This window comes from Lepisosteus platostomus, chromosome 8 (assembly GCF_059453375.1).
Source record: "Lepisosteus platostomus isolate fLepPlt1 chromosome 8, fLepPlt1.hap1, whole genome shotgun sequence".
Lineage (NCBI taxonomy): Eukaryota > Metazoa > Chordata > Actinopteri > Semionotiformes > Lepisosteidae > Lepisosteus > Lepisosteus platostomus.
The window spans coordinates 53,557,625-53,575,438 of NC_142618.1; the positions used below are offsets into that span (position 1 = coordinate 53,557,625).

The 17,814-nt window shown below is 34.9% G+C and overlaps 1 protein-coding gene across 2 annotated transcripts; it reads right to left on the reverse strand.

Moving 5' to 3' along the window:
- Window positions 1–1,267: 1,267 nt before the first annotated feature.
- tmem71 (transmembrane protein 71) lies at window positions 1,268–16,518 on the reverse strand. Of its 2 annotated transcripts, none has more exons than XM_088643935.1 (11): window positions 16,379–16,518; window positions 12,078–12,193; window positions 11,062–11,107; window positions 10,279–10,491; window positions 8,311–8,480; window positions 7,201–7,380; window positions 6,031–6,100; window positions 5,853–5,914; window positions 5,695–5,750; window positions 5,460–5,498; window positions 1,268–3,633 (listed from the first exon to the last, which is right to left on the reverse strand). In XM_088643935.1, exons 2-10 carry the CDS (start codon window positions 12,106–12,108, stop codon window positions 5,475–5,477), a joined length of 852 nt encoding a protein of 283 aa, XP_088500061.1. In that variant the 5' UTR covers window positions 12,109–12,193; window positions 16,379–16,518; the 3' UTR covers window positions 1,268–3,633; window positions 5,460–5,474. The 2 variants fall into 2 exon arrangements, with proteins under 2 accessions (XP_088500061.1, XP_088500062.1); XM_088643936.1 differs by lacking the exon at window positions 16,379–16,518 and adding an exon at window positions 13,896–13,997.
- Window positions 16,519–17,814: the final 1,296 nt, after the last annotated feature.

Below are 17,814 nucleotides of genomic sequence, written 5' to 3' on the forward strand. Positions count from 1 at the left end.
TTTTCATGTCACCATTCAACAACTTTATGGCGATCTGTTTGTTCTTGGCTATACAATAGTAATATTTATGTACATCTAACTTTTAAAGCTAGTGTTCTCGGTGTCTCGAATCCACACAAAGAAGTCCGTATAATGGTAAATGTTATTCTCTTGTTTGCAAAATTTTACATCCACACGTGTAGAGTAAAAAAGAATCCTATAAGCTTTAAATAATTTTCTAACTCATTGAAGCCATACTCTAATTCATTGAAAATATTTAAAAATAAGCCTGGTGTGTTGGTCTACAAAAGTCTTGTACCATATAAACTTATTTAATGTAACCCCTAACACCACATAACCTCTGTAGTATAGACAAATTGTTTTGTTGTTGTTGTTTTTTTTCTTCGTTTCATTCACTTGTTGCTACCTTGTTGTCATGTTGAGACATCTGTATATTTGCATATATATACCCCTGTTTGTTGTATTTTCCCTTTTTGTATTTAAATACATTTTTTTAAATGAATTAAAGCTTTTTTTGTCTTTCAGTTTAATACATCCATTTCCCAATCCACATCCGGCTGACCCCAGCGTTTACTCTTTTTTAGCACACTGCTTAATTAATTACTTAATTGGGCTTTTATTGAACTGATAATTATATTGGTGTTAGAGGTGTTGTCTGTTTTGAGCTACTAAACTGCTGTTTGTCCATGGGCACCTCCAGTTTCTGACCCACAAAACACTACTCCCCAAACAACATTTACAGTAAATTCTGCTGTAGCGAATGTCTGGATCTCCTGCTACAGGTGAATTCAGTAATATCCAGGTTCTAAAAGGGAGAATTTACAATACGTGTTGTAGCAGCCTCAGTACTAAATGAGTCATGTTAAACGTGTGCAATTTTCTGGGAACTAAGTGATCCAAAAATCTTATCCAGTTGTTCTGAGAAAGAAGTCGGGTTATCTTCAACAACATGGTTGTTCTAGCCTTTCACTGCCCTTTGTGTAAATAAGTGTCTCCTTTTCTGTCTAAAATGTAAAGTGAACATCTCTCTAGTGTCCATGTTTGTTCCGTGGTTTGTGTTTTACTTTAGAATCTGAACGTGTTTATTGGGTTGGCTTTCTGTAAACAGCACCTTTAAGGATTTTTGGGATTTACTTGAATCAGGTGTCTTTCTAGGTGTAGAAATTGGTATTGATTCTGAAACTGGGCCTCAAGAGGTGAACGATACAGTAGGATGTGTACTCAAATCATGTGCTGTCTTTGAAATATAAAACAATAACAATACACATTTTATTAAACAATGCACATTTTAGTCTTTATTAAAAATACCTCTCAGTTATTTCCACTCATACTGTACATGGGCATTGTATACAGCTTACATTTTTTATGGGAATTTTAGAATTTCTAACAGTAGAAACAAGAAAAAAAAGACTGTTAACATTCCTTAAAAAAACATCACTACAGAAAAACACCAAAATTAGCATTTAAAAAAGACATACTTTATACCAGCACATTCAGGAGAGCAGTGCAGATCATTTGCACTTCCCTGCTAATATAATGTCTCCTTGTATACATTTACAGTAGGCAGCATGCTCTAAGAAGGGTCTTTTCAGGAACCATTATAATGGACCAGTCATGTATAAAATAAAAAAGAAAATTGCCTAGGGTGAACCAGCAACTGCCCAGTATAAGTGAAAATCAGAAATTTCAGGAAAAATACAAAATGTAAACCCCACATAAATACAGTACACAGTAGATAATTCTACATGAAACATTAGCTGCAACCCTGAATAAATCTACAAGACGTTCCAGAAAGGCATTATTATGAAGGAATCTTGAATAATGTATCTACTACTGCATGTTCACTACCTCCAGGGTTTATACATTCAATAAAAGCAGTATTGCTCTTCCAATGATATCCTATTCTACAGTATGTTATCAAAAATAACATGTGCACAGTTTGTAAAATGCAGAGCCTGCGTGCTCAGATAAACACTTTAAGAGTAAATGAAGTTAAATATCAGCAAAAACAGAAAAAGTTTTTTTGTTCTTAGAAGTATGTATTACTGTTAAAAAAAGAGAACTTCGATAAAAAAAAGTCCCATTTAAGGCTATGATGAGAACAATAACAGGATTTTTATGAGGATGATTTACAGTACTGTATAACACTGCACTTCATTTTTACAAGGAACCCTCATCATGGGTCTTCTTAAACCCAATAACTGAACAAGGAGAGAGCAAACTCTCTAACACTAAGAGCTGCATACTAACATCTCTATACAGTTGAGATCCACAAGATAGAACATAGTCGTAAGAAAATAATATCTACAGTATATACTGTATTTATCCAAGTGAAAATAAACATTTTCGATTCAAATAATCATTTAATAAATCAAAATCCCAAGATTTCTACCAAGTCACTGAAAAGAAACAGAAGTAAATAATAACTAACCAACACACCATCTACTAGCTCCATATAACATCAGTTAGCCAGCCTCTATATAATGAATTACAATTTCTGAACTGGCAATGCTTTAACAATAAATGAGGCCATTTCAAATAAAATAGAATGTACTTTTTTGAAGTTTCTAGTATCCTGATGTATGTGATGTACGTGATCCTTAGTATTTTTAGTTAATGCTGTTTGTAAAATAATTTTCCAATACAGTACATTATCAATGACTCAGTCAGGAATCAATGGAGCTTAGATGATCTAAGTGTTTTGAATATATGGTTACATTTTTTAATGAAAATAATACTTCATCCATCATCACCATCAGAAAGCCACTTATTCCTTGTATGGGTCATGGCAGCCCAAGAGCTACAGTATCTTGGAAGTATGCAGTTCGACACAGGACACAGTTCAGAGCTACAGTAAAGCCTGAACAGGATAATTATCATCATCGATTTACTGGGATGACCTTTTTTTCCAAATCAACTTACATACAGTAGGTACCCATTCATAGAGCAAGGCTTTTAAGCGATATACCAATCTGGGCCAATTAATGTGCTCAAGCGAAAATCAGCAGTTCCTTACCTGGTATTCGAACCCACAACCTTACAGTTATGAGTCTAAGAATCTAACTACTACTCAACTGCTGCCCATTACTTTGATTTCTGGGTCAAACAGTAGCCATCACTTAGTTCTGAATTCAGAGCAATACTGCCAAAATTATTTTTTTAGGACATAGATTCTGTACTTAGAATGAATAGAATAATGTTGTGCTTTCAATTATTGTATTGTTTTTCTATAGCAAAATAAATTAAGGAGGAACCTCAACTGTTCACTAGTTACATAAATATAAAGATTCGGTTACTTAATAGCATTTTATATGATCAACTTTTCGGTCTCTCCTTTACAAAAATAAAATTATTTACAATAATGTTCAAAATGATCTAATTTCCTAAATTTTCAATAATTAGATTACTGCTTTCAACCACAAGGAAAACATTGGCTAACATCTGACACCTTCTGTGCTGGGCTAATTTTACACATTTGTTCTGTAAATAGTACAAGAGAAAGTAGAAAATAACTTTTTTAGCTTTTGCACAGTATAAACCAAATTAACCATATTAAGATAAGTTTAGTAACTCTGTAGAAAGGAAGGCCTTCACTCATCAGATAGCACATATTTAGAAAAACACCTTTAAGGCCTGCAGAAAGAGAAAGAAACAAATTCAAGTGAGAGAATGTTATTAATTTTATAAAAACTAACAAACTGCTTATAACATTTGCAAGTGGGAACATACAAGTGGACATCTATAGGTCAGTGGAAAAGTACAGCTCATGTCTTAAATTTTGTAAAAAGGGAAGTAGAATGTCGTTTTGCAAATGTAACCAATAACGAAAGTCTCAATAAGGAGTTGTTTTCCGTTATCCAAGCTTGACTAAGAACTAATGGTTGGTTTTAGGGATTAGGTAATCTATGTTAAAGGTACAGTAGGAAGTTTGTCTGTTACTGTGTATAAAAAGCGCTGAGCAACATCTTACGGAGAGACTAGCTTTTACAAGCTGCTCTCCCGTATGCATACGAATAAACAGCTCTTCTTTTACCAACACCCGGACTCTGACATTTTAAATTTTCTACACAAGTTAACAGATTTGCATTTATATTGATCCAGTGAAAGAGTTCTGAAGGTTTTTGATAGGATTCATAAGACTTATGACCAACTGAACTGGTTGTTCATGAATGAAAGAATTTTACTTTTAGAAGAAGCTGCAAAAAGCTTGTTTTAGAACTTAATTTTTAAGTACCTTAGAATTGTTTCCCTGTTTTAAGTACTGCTTTAATTTTACTAAAGCCTAGTTCGAGTACATTGTTACGTCCCCGTGCAGGTCCGTGTGCTTTTGTTTTCTTCCGCACTTTCCGTTTACAGGTATTCTGTTTTTCATTGGCTCATCATTCATCTGTTTCCACATTCGTGATGTCATCTCCGCATTGCTCCCAGCCAATCAGCAACAAGACCTCAGGTTCAAATATCGAAGAGGTTCCGACCTCGAGGTCTTCGGCTCAACTTTGAACGCTCATTGCTCGCCCTTCCACTTGTTTTGCTAGTTTAGTTTTTGTGTTATTTGTGCTTGTATTACCTTGCTCGATGCTCCTTACTTGTTCTCATTGTACCCCATTCCTTGCTTTTGTGTCGTATATTCGCGTATTACCCCTTTTTCCACCATTGTGCAATTTGCTCACTGGTGTTGTGTTTAACTGTGAGCTTACTGTAAGTGTTTAAGTGTTGTACACTTGGGGAAAAGGTAATAGGTAAAATCGTCGGGTATACATTTCACTCGTAGGGTTGTTTTCTGTCTAGGCACTAGGTTAGGGGCGTGTGCCACTTGTGCGTTTTGAATCTGGTAGTCAGGGTAGGGAAGTTAGGCGCGTGAGGACGCAGAAGACCTTTTATTTGTGCTTTGGTTTGACCTCTCCGTGTTGGCTAGATCTGTTTGGTTTTGTTATTTTCATTCTTTTGGCACCGCTTGTGTTTTTTTGTTCTCCGAGACCCAAATATTAATATATCACTGCTATTGGACTATTCCCCTGAAGGTGTCACAGTATATAATATTAAATTGATATTCCTATATAGGCTCATTAAGGTTTCTATAGTGCAAGATACAAGGAAGAGAACAGAAGCATCAGCATCACTTTATATGAGGGATGACATCAGTAAAGTTATAACGCTTTCAACATTTTAATTGTAATCTAAATAACCAGACAATTTAAATATTTTCTTAATGAGCTATTTAAAATTATTTTTGTGAATTTTCACTTTATGTCTACATCTGTCTCATTGATTTTTTTTTAATGATATAAACATTTTTTTTAGAAGTAAGCTACTGACTAGCTCTGGAGATGTTCACTTTACAAAAGTGTTTTTTCAATTGGATGCAGATAAAAAAAACAGGAGCATTACAATCAGGTGAAGCAATTCTGACAGATCAATTTTAATATAGACTAAAATAAAGACTTAATTTAAAATCTTACCATTTTTAATTTTGTCTATTCATTTCTTGATGTGATATCCTGTAAAATAATATTGTAGCAGCGTTACAGAATGTTGCAACCAATTCAGGAGCAAATTATTTTCAGTTTTCTTTGTTACACTATAAATAGGAAGTTGAAGGCATTATATTCATAAGACACACAAAACACCTTTTAAACTAGATGTAACTTTTCTGTCTAGAAAGTCTAAAAAAGTCCACTGGAAACATGGACTTACTTCTGTTTTTGTATTCCATGGTCGTACAGGTTTTCCAAAGGAAGATTTTGTAAGAACTGGAAAAAAAGTGCAGAAAATTTAATGCAATTCTAAACGAATGCTGTCTATACTATACTGTATGTGTACAGTATATAGAGTAAAAAGAAGCTGACACTTACAGAATGAAGTGAAAATCAGCATGGAGGTAACCGATGCAATTACTAGTACGGCCAACAACCACCTAAAAAAGAATATATATCCATATCACTTCCTCACATTGACTGCACAGATTTAACATAACCAGATTTTCTTGGCTTCAAACCAATTCAGTTATCATGAAACACAGAAAAAGTGTACCTGGAAAATACTGTTACACAGAAGCACACAGCGAGGATAAGGAGAAAGATGACTCTTGAAATAGTAGAATCTGAAACAAGAAGTGCAAAAGCTTTTAGCATAGTATGCACATTCTCCATTTCTCCACCAAATACTATTTAGACTATAGACTATTTAGAATGGAAATTCCACTTCAATCTGTAAAGAGTAATTTTAGTGTCCCTGGAGAGCTCTGTAAAAGGCCATCATTTTGGCCCAGAGCCAATTTTCATGTTGACACTATTCCAGAACCATAAAATCAGTTGAGAAACAAAAAATAAAACATGTAATATACCAAATTCCAGTTTAGAATGTACCATGTCATTATATGGAAATCATAAACATCAACATCATGCAATACTGTACCATCAAATTCAAAACTCAGTCCTCTCCATATAGTCTTGAGTCAGAAAGACTGTCTTAATACTAGAAGATACACTAGTACTGAGGCACTGTGGTGCATCATCTGTGGACAACTAAACAACTAAGCTGTATAGAAACACCAGCTTTGAACTGAGAGAGACAGGACAAATGCAGTCTCAGTAATCGATGGAAGGCAGTATTCTCTACTGATGTTGATGTGTGCATAGACACAGCAATCTTAGTGATGCATCAAAATATAACCTCACCTTCCACTAGAGAAGGCAATTGCTCAGCAGACTACATTGAGAAGAGTGAGCTATGAGATTAATGTGTTATTAGGAACATTTTTAGATAATTAGTGTAAGTACTGTAAGTAAGGGATTAGATGCTTTAAGTCTATTTGATCGCTTTCTTAGTTCAATGATTTCTGTAGACATATTACCATGAATGCATTGTAAAATTGTAACTACAGTCCTTTGATGTAACACCCTTTCATATTGTACCTCTGTGAATCAACTGAATGCTATGGGTTCACTGAATTACTGTACAAATAAAACAAGCTATCGGTTTGTCAATTTCAATGACTTTTTACTGTTTGGAAATTGAACTGGGTAAATTAAACTCAGATGACATTTATGTTAGTAAATAAAAAAAACCCACATCATTATTGCTTAGTTATTAATCTAGATGGAAAATCTTTGGACAGTCAAACTAAGAAAAGGCTAAGAGTGTCTAGACGTAGCAGTTTGAAAGATCAGTTTATACTCAAGTACATGAGACTCTATTCACCTGATTGCTTGGTCTCCTTATAGTAGCACTCTCTGGAAGCAAATGGGGGTGAAGCAGGAAGGTCCAGGAAACCTCCCAGGGACTGTCTGAACTGTTCATGAGAGAAACAGGCCTCGGTGTGAAGCTCTGAAGGCTGGTCTTCAACTGGCCAGGCTTTGTTACCTGGAAGCACGCTCTCATCTGCAGTGAAGGACACATGCCTGGTCATGCTGTGTCATGGCAGGCTGATGGTCTAGGTCAATGCAGGGAATCCTAGTGCTTCATAAAGTAAGCTATTGGATCTTTGTGACATCATTAGAGCCTCCCTATGGAAGTTTTAGTTTCTAAGCATTTACAGTACAATAAGATCTGCTAAAACACTGTCTATCTCGGTCACTTTAATAACATGACAACACCAAAGCTATAACCCAAAGCTCAAAATCCATCCCAACATGGTCACTTTTCATTCTAAGAAGGTAAGAATTCTCCCTTAAAAAGGAAAGTTTGTTATTTACATAATGCTACTCATTTATATATTATATTCCATAAATGCCTATATGTTTTACTCCATGTGTTGTTGTTTTAATACCCACACAAACATACTGCACAGAGATTACATCAATATCTAATAAGAATGTTAATATTATTTTTGGAAGCCGTGTGACTGCTAATGTGCTGCTCAGAACCAAGAACAAATGAGATTATGATTATCACAGCTGAAGGGGCAGCTCATTTGATGATGGTCTTATAGAATTAGACAATCTGACTGACATACAGTATCCGTCCTGTTACAAAAGGTTTTCTCCCTGTCTTTCTTTCTGTACTGCCTAGTTATCACTTTGATTCTTATGCATACTGTACTATAAATGGTAAATTGGATTTAAAAATAGGATATTAAGGTAAATACACTATTAAACACACAAGTAATATTTCAACAAAATGGGGCTCAATAACATTTAGCCCTCAGTCCAAGAAAAAGACAACTGCTTCCACTAACCATTTGTGCCCATTGAATAAAAAAGGATAGACTGTACACCTGTAGTTTTCAAGGATAAAGAGTTTCATTTTATACTACTCCATTGGCAGTTCTCCCTGAAAATGTACAATGAATATTGATTCTGTCTTGCTCACCATAGGCGGAGCTGCTGTCCAAGTCGGAGTTCCTCTCAATCCAGGAGGATTCTGCCAGTGGGGAATGCACATCCCCAAAAATGCTGCTGTCTAGCCAGGAACCACAGGACTCGCTCAGGTTAAAAAGACTCGCCAGGGACCTGTGGGACTTCCTCCTACGCCGAAAAATTCTGAGGAGGCACGAGAAAAACCAAAATTGAGAGCTACAATTGAGCTCAATTCAAATCAATCAAATGTGTATTTCAGTGGGTCTAGTTATTGCTCTATAATCAAAGTTGTGAATAAGAATAAAATAACAAAAATGTACCAAATAATCCCTGGACCCAGTAATTGTTCATCTTTATAATGTGCCTGCATATCAGTCATGGGTTTTTATATCTATTTAATAAATTCTGTACTTTATAATTACCACACACCCAAATTGTAGCAGTCTAGCTGAGTTAATATTTGTGATCTTCATCAGGTATGACAATATTGCTGACAGTAAGGGGAGGTCAATGATTGATGATGGTAATGTAAATTCTCCCAAAGCTTTTCTCATTACTGCATAACATGCATACAAAAGTATTTTAAACTTACTCTAAACAGGTTTGGTTTTTTTTCCAGTTTCATTTGGTAATTTTCCATGGGTAGAACCCTGGTCTTGCAATACCTGTCTTTTCCCTTCAGGTTTTTACCCATGGGAAATTACCAAATGAAAATGGAAATAATTCCAGTCATATTCTAGCTATAAATAAAAGTGTGAATAAAGTTTCTAAACTTTAGGTACTTCTTCATATCATAGGACACATTTCCTTATACTATGAGCACAAATTAAAATGCTTTCTAATCATAAAACAAACATTTTATTATGCAAGAAGAAAAGGCAAAATAAATCTATGCCCATTACACAGTATCATTAATAGTTAATAATAAGGGCTTACATAAAGTAAAACGATAATCAACCATCCTTTAAAAAAAATCTTCTTTGCTATTATAAAGGCTATAGTTAGAGCCAAACTGAAAGTCCAATATGCCTCTTGCATGAAGGTTTCAGACCACTTCTTCATGGTAGGGTTTGTTTGACCTTGTTAAACAAAAGAGTCATCATATACTACTAGATTTACAGATGGGGTATGGCAAAGCTGTGATTTGAATTAGGCCTGAGTATTTGCTCCATCCATCCCTTTAGGACTTATTCCTGTCAAGGTTTGTGGAAACCTGGAGTCCCAAAAGCACAGGGATACTTCACCTTCTACAGGGCACCTGTCCATTTCAGTGCAGACATTTGAAAAATGTGAACGGAAAAAAAAACCTCACAACCTCTTTCCAGCTCTTTTACTCCAATAGAGAAGAGTAAATAAATCCTTTCTACATTTCTACATTATTTTTGTTAACTGGAAATATGGAAACAACAAACTTTTTCTTAACATTTCTTAATGAATATCCACACAAAAGGAAGCTCTAATCATGCTGGACTGTGAAAGATTAATGTTTAGTAATAGACATTCATTATTGAAAATTTCCAAGTCTGAAAGCCCTCCGGTTACAGATAAATTTCAGTAAATCAGAGGGGTATTAATCTTTAAAGACTTTACTAGCATAAACCATAATCTGCTCTCATTCTTCATCGGTCTTTGAGCAGAAAAATACATAAAATACTGTGTAAGTGTAAATGATTCTCCTTTCAAGGACAACTGAGCAGTATATCGTAAAACCTTACATATTAACATCATCTTTTAATTCCCTTATTAGCAGTAATATCCAGTCTCATTTGTTAATTTCTTTTACTAATATAGAATTCTGTAGTTTTACGTATCTTGTAAAGTGCTTCAATGTTTTGCTACACAAACTCAATACACAAATGTTTTGCTACACAAACTCAATACATTTTTATCTATGACCTACTGTATGAATCGCAAGGAGAGCATGCAAGTGTTTAGACATGGTTGATAGTGATCAGATGAATCCCCATCATTTGTGCCATACCTGACCAGGTTCTCTTTATAGGAGATGTTGGTTTTGGAAGGGGTGAGAGAGAGGTTTCCCTCATCGTCGCACACAAAGCTGTCCTCTGTCAGGACATAGTAGCCGTTGGACAGAAGCCGGGGACTCCTTCGGCACTTGCAGGGGGACCCAGTCAGGGAGTTGACTGAGTAGCACTCATAGGAGCAGTCAGAGGACAGCGGGGACAGGCTCAGGCTGAAAGACAAGAGGAGCAGGACACAGGGCTACTGCCAACAGCACATTTTCAGAGAAACATTCTGACTTACACATGTTGGAAACAAGACTGTAACTCCAAAGGGGCCTTACTGCTATTGAACATGCAGTTTAATACTACACCTGTCTTCCAAGGGTTGTGCCATTAATATTGAGCGATTTACTATGGATATTTTGAATCTGAACATTGTTTTCACAATAACAACCTATAAATAAATCTACAGCATCGAAGAAAAATGAGAATTTCTTTTATCAAAACTACAAATCCAGTTTTGTGCTTTCTGAAAATGGGACTTGCAAATTAAAGGACTGTACTACTGTATATAAGGGCCATGTTTTACTATACTTGGCCATTGTTTAACAAGATACATTTTCTTTTCTGAGATATTCCTCATGTTGAAAAGTGACTGTGCAAATTAAACATGGATTGGATTGAAAATATTGATTTAAATATTTCACAAGTAGCCAGTCAGCCTCTATTATATTTGTAACACAAAAAGGTCAATTACTTTGCACTTGTTAAAAACAAACAAGACCAGCGCAGTATATTACCTAAGGCATGTCTGGTCAGTAAATGGTCTCTTCCTTATCGGTGAACCTGTCAAAATAAAAACATTTTAGCTATTTCTAACAGCCATAATTTAGTAAATATCATTTAATCCATTAACTAAGAGAAATATTACAATTTTGGTAATGACTTGAATCACATGCACTGCCCTCAGACTACAAAGAAATAATGTAAAAATGTTTCTTTTCAGTGAAAGCCTGACATTTCATATGTCTTCTGCATATGTTGACATTTCACATGGCACACACCATAGTTATATGTCTTTGGTGTGTACACATTGATTGGTGGAAGAAGAGAGATGCCTTTTCCCTAGAATCTTAATAAATTTAGTACTGTATGTGATTAAGGCATAAATTTAAAAAATGTGGGACAGAAGTTCTAGTATTATTAAGGAGACATTATTGTTTTGTTTGATTTTGTAATAATAGATCAGAAAACTAATTTTTCACCTCAATGAGTTCATCATTTCCTTGTGTTGTTACTCAAGGGTAAGGCAGCATGTCCTGCAAGTCTGGAATATGTCCTGGAATATTGTTCAACAAGGAAACACTTGGACTGAAAACCCTTTATTACAGTGTAGGATTTCTGTGGTTACATTTTTGTGTGTCCACATACAGTAAACCCATTATTGGTATGAAGTATCATCTGAATTTTTAGCAGGTGATTCTGCAACAGTGATTGCACAGTTCACAGCAAAGAATCCTGTATTTTGGATATACTATAAAACATATTCTGTTACATAAATAATGTTACATACTGCTTATAATTATAAATGATCAATCTAGCATTTTCTGTAACCATCCTATCTATTAATTTATTTAGATCTATAGATACTGTATCCCAGTTCTTGGGAAGTGTTTTAAAATAATTTCTAATAAACATTATTCAATGCTATGTTAAATTAAAAGCAAAGGATTTTTTGTAAAGCAATGGATCATCAAATGCATGATGTTATCATGTACTGTGTGGAAGATAAACAGTGTGTAATCTGAAAACATACTTGCAACTACTTTGGAAAACAGAAGAGACATCCCTGGAGGATCCCAAATGTTCCAGGGAAATCGGAAGATTAGCAACAACACGTCTTTTTTCCTTTTGCTCTTATTTTCCCAAAGCCTAAAAAAAAAAACAGTAACAAAATCATGTAGGCAAAAGCAAGATGACTTTAAAGAAAACGTCAAATTCTGAAGATATTACATTTTAGGATAGATATGAAAATTCAGCATGGGAAAAGGTGAGCAACAGCCATACGGTTCTCTCAAGATAGGAACGGATACCCAAATATGGAGCCTTCAACTCAGCTGAAAGGGGCACTTTGAGAGAGAAGAGGTTTGAATAGAGAGCTGATTCAGCATATATTGGCTGCAAAGGAACATGGAAGGGTTAAGTCCATGCTGAAATGTAGAAAAAAGAAACGCGATGTTTCAGCTGTTGAGGTGAATAGGTGGTTACAAATACTCGGGTACAGTATGTACATTTGTGTTCTGTAATCATCCGGATGGAACTATACGGAGGATTGAAGTAGTTCAGGTGGGTAGCTGCGTCAGCATGCGTAGGCTGAAAAGGAACAAGTAATGGGTTTATTCCATGCTGAAAAGAGAAGAAAGAAATGTGGAATAAACTTATTCAGCATGAAATAAACCTATTACTTGTTCCTCTGTACAGAGGATTGTTGTGTTAGAACCAGATTCTTGGTAATGTGTCGTGCACAAAAAAGCTGACACATTCAAAATTCAACAGTGAATATTTAAACACTAGACTTTACATAAACCTTTCTGAGGGAAACATTTTTGATAATGATAAATGGGAAAAGTAGACTTTTCCTCTGTCTTTCATTTTATGTATTTCCTTCTCTATATATTGATCTCATCTGTTACAAGGTGGTGAAGTTACTTGGAAACAGACACATGCCTTTAAGTCCTAGAGAAGAAATGTCTAGAGAATTCAAAGCCATAAAGGCTAGACATACTCAAACACGTTATTTGAAAGACAACACACACTTTGTAATTTAAACAAGTGCATGCTTGGGAACGATAGCTTTGCATTTAGTAACAGAAACACCCCTAGGGGGTGGTGAATAATCAAAATGGTGAGCTTGGGGCTCTATATCAAAACCTTATCAAAAGTGCTTGCATTAAGGATGCAGACAAACTCTGCTATACTCAAACATGAGATTATTGCTTTATTTTTGTTTTGAATAAAGGCATTAAGGTGCAAGTTAGATCATGAAAAAATAGGCAAATGTATATTTCTGCAAGGTTCCTGTCTACTCTGAAATAGTTGAAGCCCCATGAGATGCAGTATACACATTAAGTGATGCTGTAGAAAGAAAGCTCTAAGAAATGCTGGTTTACACATTGCTGGTTACTTTGATTTGATATGACTTCAATGCATGACTTATGAGAACTAACATAATGCACTTATTTCAACAATAACATCTGAAAAAAATTATATTCACTCGCTTTTCCACTAGGCAATCGAATGACAGACTTTTACCTCTACTGAATGTTATTCCAATGTTTAAAATACGTTTTTAATGTAACAGAACAGGTAATCTGCTCTTTTAAAGAATACTAATAGTCTCCAGGACCAACAAATAGGTCATATGTGTTTCTAGTCCTTTATTCCTCTGCTTAGCCATGATACAGTAAGTGCACAGTCTCTCAGGCTTGTTTTCATGCCTCAATTAATATCTGGAGCAGCTGTACATTCCTGAAAGAGGCCAGCACTTCTATAGGCATCCCTTGAAAGGTTCCCAAAGATATCTTCCCTTCAAAAACAGTCTGACACCACGACACAAAAAGTAGAATGAGCTCACTTTTCCTGTTAACACATTCTTGCCCGTAGATGTTTGAGTTTTCAGTCACTTCAAAGCACTGCTTCAAAATTCAAATTCTCAAACGGCAGAACTGCTGAGAGGAAGTGATATTTAAGATAAGTCATCAGAAGCAACGAGTTTATATAGTACAATACATACAATACATAAAGTATTGGTACCACATCTCATTCCTCGATTAAACGTTTTCGTAAAAAGACCATTTCTTAGGGCACCACTTCACCAATACTCCAATATACGTAAAATATTTTTTCAATTGGTACCTTTTTCCAGTAGGTTAGATCTTTTTGATTTTTGGAAGAATAGCAGCAAGAGAAATGTGCAACACTGATAGACCTAAAAATATCACTTCATTAATTGAACTCACAACCTTCAAAATGTAAAAAAAAAAAAACTGTAACTGTACTTTCTCTGTCTGTTGAAAACTGACATTATTTTTGTTTTCCTATTATGCATTTTTGTGTCAAAGTTTCTTAGCTTGACTGCCCCTGATCAGCCAAATCAGTTTGCTCTGACTTAAATCTCCCAAATGAAAGAAAAGTATTGTACATTTACTAACCAAGCAAAACATAATATATGTTTATTTATTATGTCTAGATAAAAATTATATTTATAGTGAGGATAATATTTGAAATAACAGAATTTTATTTAACTATGGGTTATGCTTGATAACATGTTTCACTTTTTTTTTCTTTTAGATTCATTACTTGCTTTTTGTCATGTACTTAAATTTTCATTAATTAATGTGTTAAGCATACTGTTTGTCACAGGCTTTGTGCATCTGTAAAGGGAATTGCAAAATGTTTTGCCTTTGGTTGGGACAACATTATTATTCAAAGTTGGGTGTATTTTTAAACAGTGTTATCACCTGAATAAGCGGCAAATTCCTTTTAAACTATTTCAAAGACCAGTAAAAGACAAAGACCTCAGCAATTTGGAATCCAACAGCTGATAAAGAAGCGTTCTTTGTGCTGCCTTCTAACGACTGAGGCTGTGGCTTGGATGTTCTCAGATCACGTGGTCAGATGCCTGTTTGTTTTCAAACAGTGAGAGGAGAAGGCTGTATCAGAATTAGCTGTCAAAGAGGCAGAGATCAATGTGGTTTCCTCAGGAAACAAGATGTTATCTTCCTGTCAGCTCTGTTACCAGGCAATAATGCCAATCAGACCGGCAACACATCCTTTAATTAACTTTAAATTCTGTAGCACTAAATTACAAGTTCAACTGCGAGATCTTTGCACATTGCAAATTGATTATTATATCTATTTTGCCTGTCTCCATCAATTGTTCCGGTTTAATCTAGCGCAGCCAAATTTTCCAATTGTTATCATCAAAAAGTGACGGGTATTTACATTTTTACTTGACACATTGTGCTGTAATTGTCCTGTACCTTTCCTCCAGAAGAAAAATGAAACAGGAGATGTTAAAGTACAGGCTTGTACTGTACTGTAAAGTTCTGTACAGGCTTGTCACCTACAGTGCAGGATTCAGAGTACTCTGATTCTAGTCTGCTTTCTCACTACATGACTTTTATTTCAGGTCTTATACAGTACATCTCACAGTAGTTGTGGCAAATAATGTCAGCATTATAATTGCAGAGAGCTCAACTATATACTGTATCTTATCCCCCTGGATGTACAGTATGTTTGCCATACCTTTTCCAGATTGCAGATAGTTCAAACTTAATGCTGTCACCATTGAAGACATGGGACTGTGGGGGCTAAGACATTCTGAGCTGATATGCAGTAACGTAATCTTCGACTCACGGTTTATCCAAGACCACTTAAGATACTGCAATACATTTTTAAAATAGCAAACGATTTGTGAACAAATAATTCATTGTGGTTGTTGAAATGCATTTGAGAGAAAACTGTATCACAACTGATAAATAATACAAACTTTAGTAACAGCTTTGACCACAAATCACAAAGATTGTTCTGTGGTACGTTTGTACAGCACCGGCTTTGTACCGTATGCAGTACATTCTAAAGCAGCAGATGATGCAAGATGCTGTTATGAAATGTAACCGGCGTTTTCAACAGTGCTTTTCATGCTTTCACGCAGATCAATGTAATCAAATTCACGCAAAGACTAAATACTAAAAAACACCGGGAATGTCACTCAGAAATGTAAAACTTACGAAGATAGTCGTTTTTCACATTAAGAGATAAACCAATTTTTCACTCTCTCACCAAAACGTATATTAATGAAAACAAAAGAATACTGTTGCATTGTTTTCTTCTAAACTCACAACTATAAAAATAAAAGTAGTGTTTAATGTCCAGAAATTACACCGATTCACAAAGTATCGCAAAGATGAAAACGTGTGATTCTCTATATACTGTAGTACAGTACTCCCCATACACAGACAACGATACTTTATGACAGCTACAAAAAGTTTCTTAAAAGTTTTGCAAGCACAGAAAAATGGCTATAAACTTACTGCACATAAATAATTCACTTACACTTTGCTACGCTGATTCTGCGTTCACGTACAAATGCCTTCTTTATTTCGTATATTGTCTTCTCCAAAATCATCGAGCTCAATGTTCTATTTGCTACTGTATAAGACTGCTGTTATTTTGTCTTCCTGCAAACCTGACCAGTTTACACCACTGTGAGCCTCTGCTCATGGCATTCCGCTGGGTCCTAATGCCATTTGAAAAATGTAAAAATAACAAAAAAAAATCCAAACAATTTAAAAAATCATCAGTGTATTTAGTGTTTTTTTTTTTATCTGTTTAATAGTGCGGTTCATCAAAGCTTACAGTGTATAGCAGGTTATATCTTAATTGGTATTTTATTGGTACAGTAGGTTAATAGATACTGTAAATGAAATATAAATATATATTTTAAAATACACTACCTCAGCTTAATGACAAATCAATGAGATTGATAGACCTTGAAAATAAACCAATTTTTGCTCCCTCAACATATTTTCTCCAGAACTGTATGTGTGATCTACAGTATATTTGATTCAGAGCTTTGCATTGATCCTGTTGTTACCAACCAGACCTCGTTATCTGTATTATCCAAAGGATCTGGTGTACACGTACAGTATGTGAGGCTATTAAGACAAGAAGTGCGAAGTGTGCATACAGCACACACCCACATTCAAATATACTGTTTAAATCTGCAGAAGGATCTGAGGAATATCAGTTGGGTCTTAACAGACAATAATCCATTCAGACAAAATAATTTCAAGGAGCTTTCCGTTGAAGCTAGGTACTGTTTTTTCTGTGCTAGCTGTATGAAGGTGCATTAGGTCATGTCATACTGAAGTTACTGTACTTGCTATTAATGCATTTGTATCATGTAAAATTCAAATTTACATTTTAAAATTGATAAAAAATGTGAGACATGTATCTTTGCTGAAGGGATTTCTGTAAACATTAAACTCAGCAGGCTGTCAATGACTAAAAAGAAACATTAAACAGTTTAAAAAACCTTTTGCAAATGACTGTTCACAAAATTCATTGCTGGCTTTTTCAAATATTTCATACTCTTATTGTCAGTTACGTCAACAAAGTGTTGTTATAGAGGATCAGCTTTTTTTCCAAAGATATATGAGTATAACCTTCATAAGAAAAAAAATATTCTGTTGATTCTATACCCCTGTGACTAGTAATTGTGATTGACAATCACAAAACATTCCTAGGAATTACAGCTTCAAAACTCAGAACTTGCCATCTTGATAAAGCTCTTTCTTCATTGACTTGGATTAAATCAAAATTGTGGATTTCAAATATATCACTTGATGTCAGCTTTCTATTTTCTAGAAGCTTTTTGCATCCAGTCAAAAATAGATATGCCTGGGTTTGGACTTACCTCAAGTATTTAACTGTGATAGATATTCATTAAAATATACGAACAACAATCTTTACCTGAAGACATTAAGCCT

What these genes read in the sequence shown, in the direction of transcription:
- tmem71 (XM_088643935.1), bottom strand. Translation starts at nt 12,108, where the DNA reads ATGTCTCTTCTGTTTTCCAAAGTAGTTGCAA. An exon ending in TGTGTAACAGTATTTTCCAG is followed by an intron (nt 5,915 to 6,030) that starts GTACACTTTTTC and finishes ATTCTTTTTTAG; the next exon opens with GTGGTTGTTGGCCGTACTAG. An exon ending in GCTGATTTTCACTTCATTCT is followed by an intron (nt 5,751 to 5,852) that starts GTAAGTGTCAGC and finishes CTTTTTTTCCAG; the next exon opens with TTCTTACAAAATCTTCCTTT.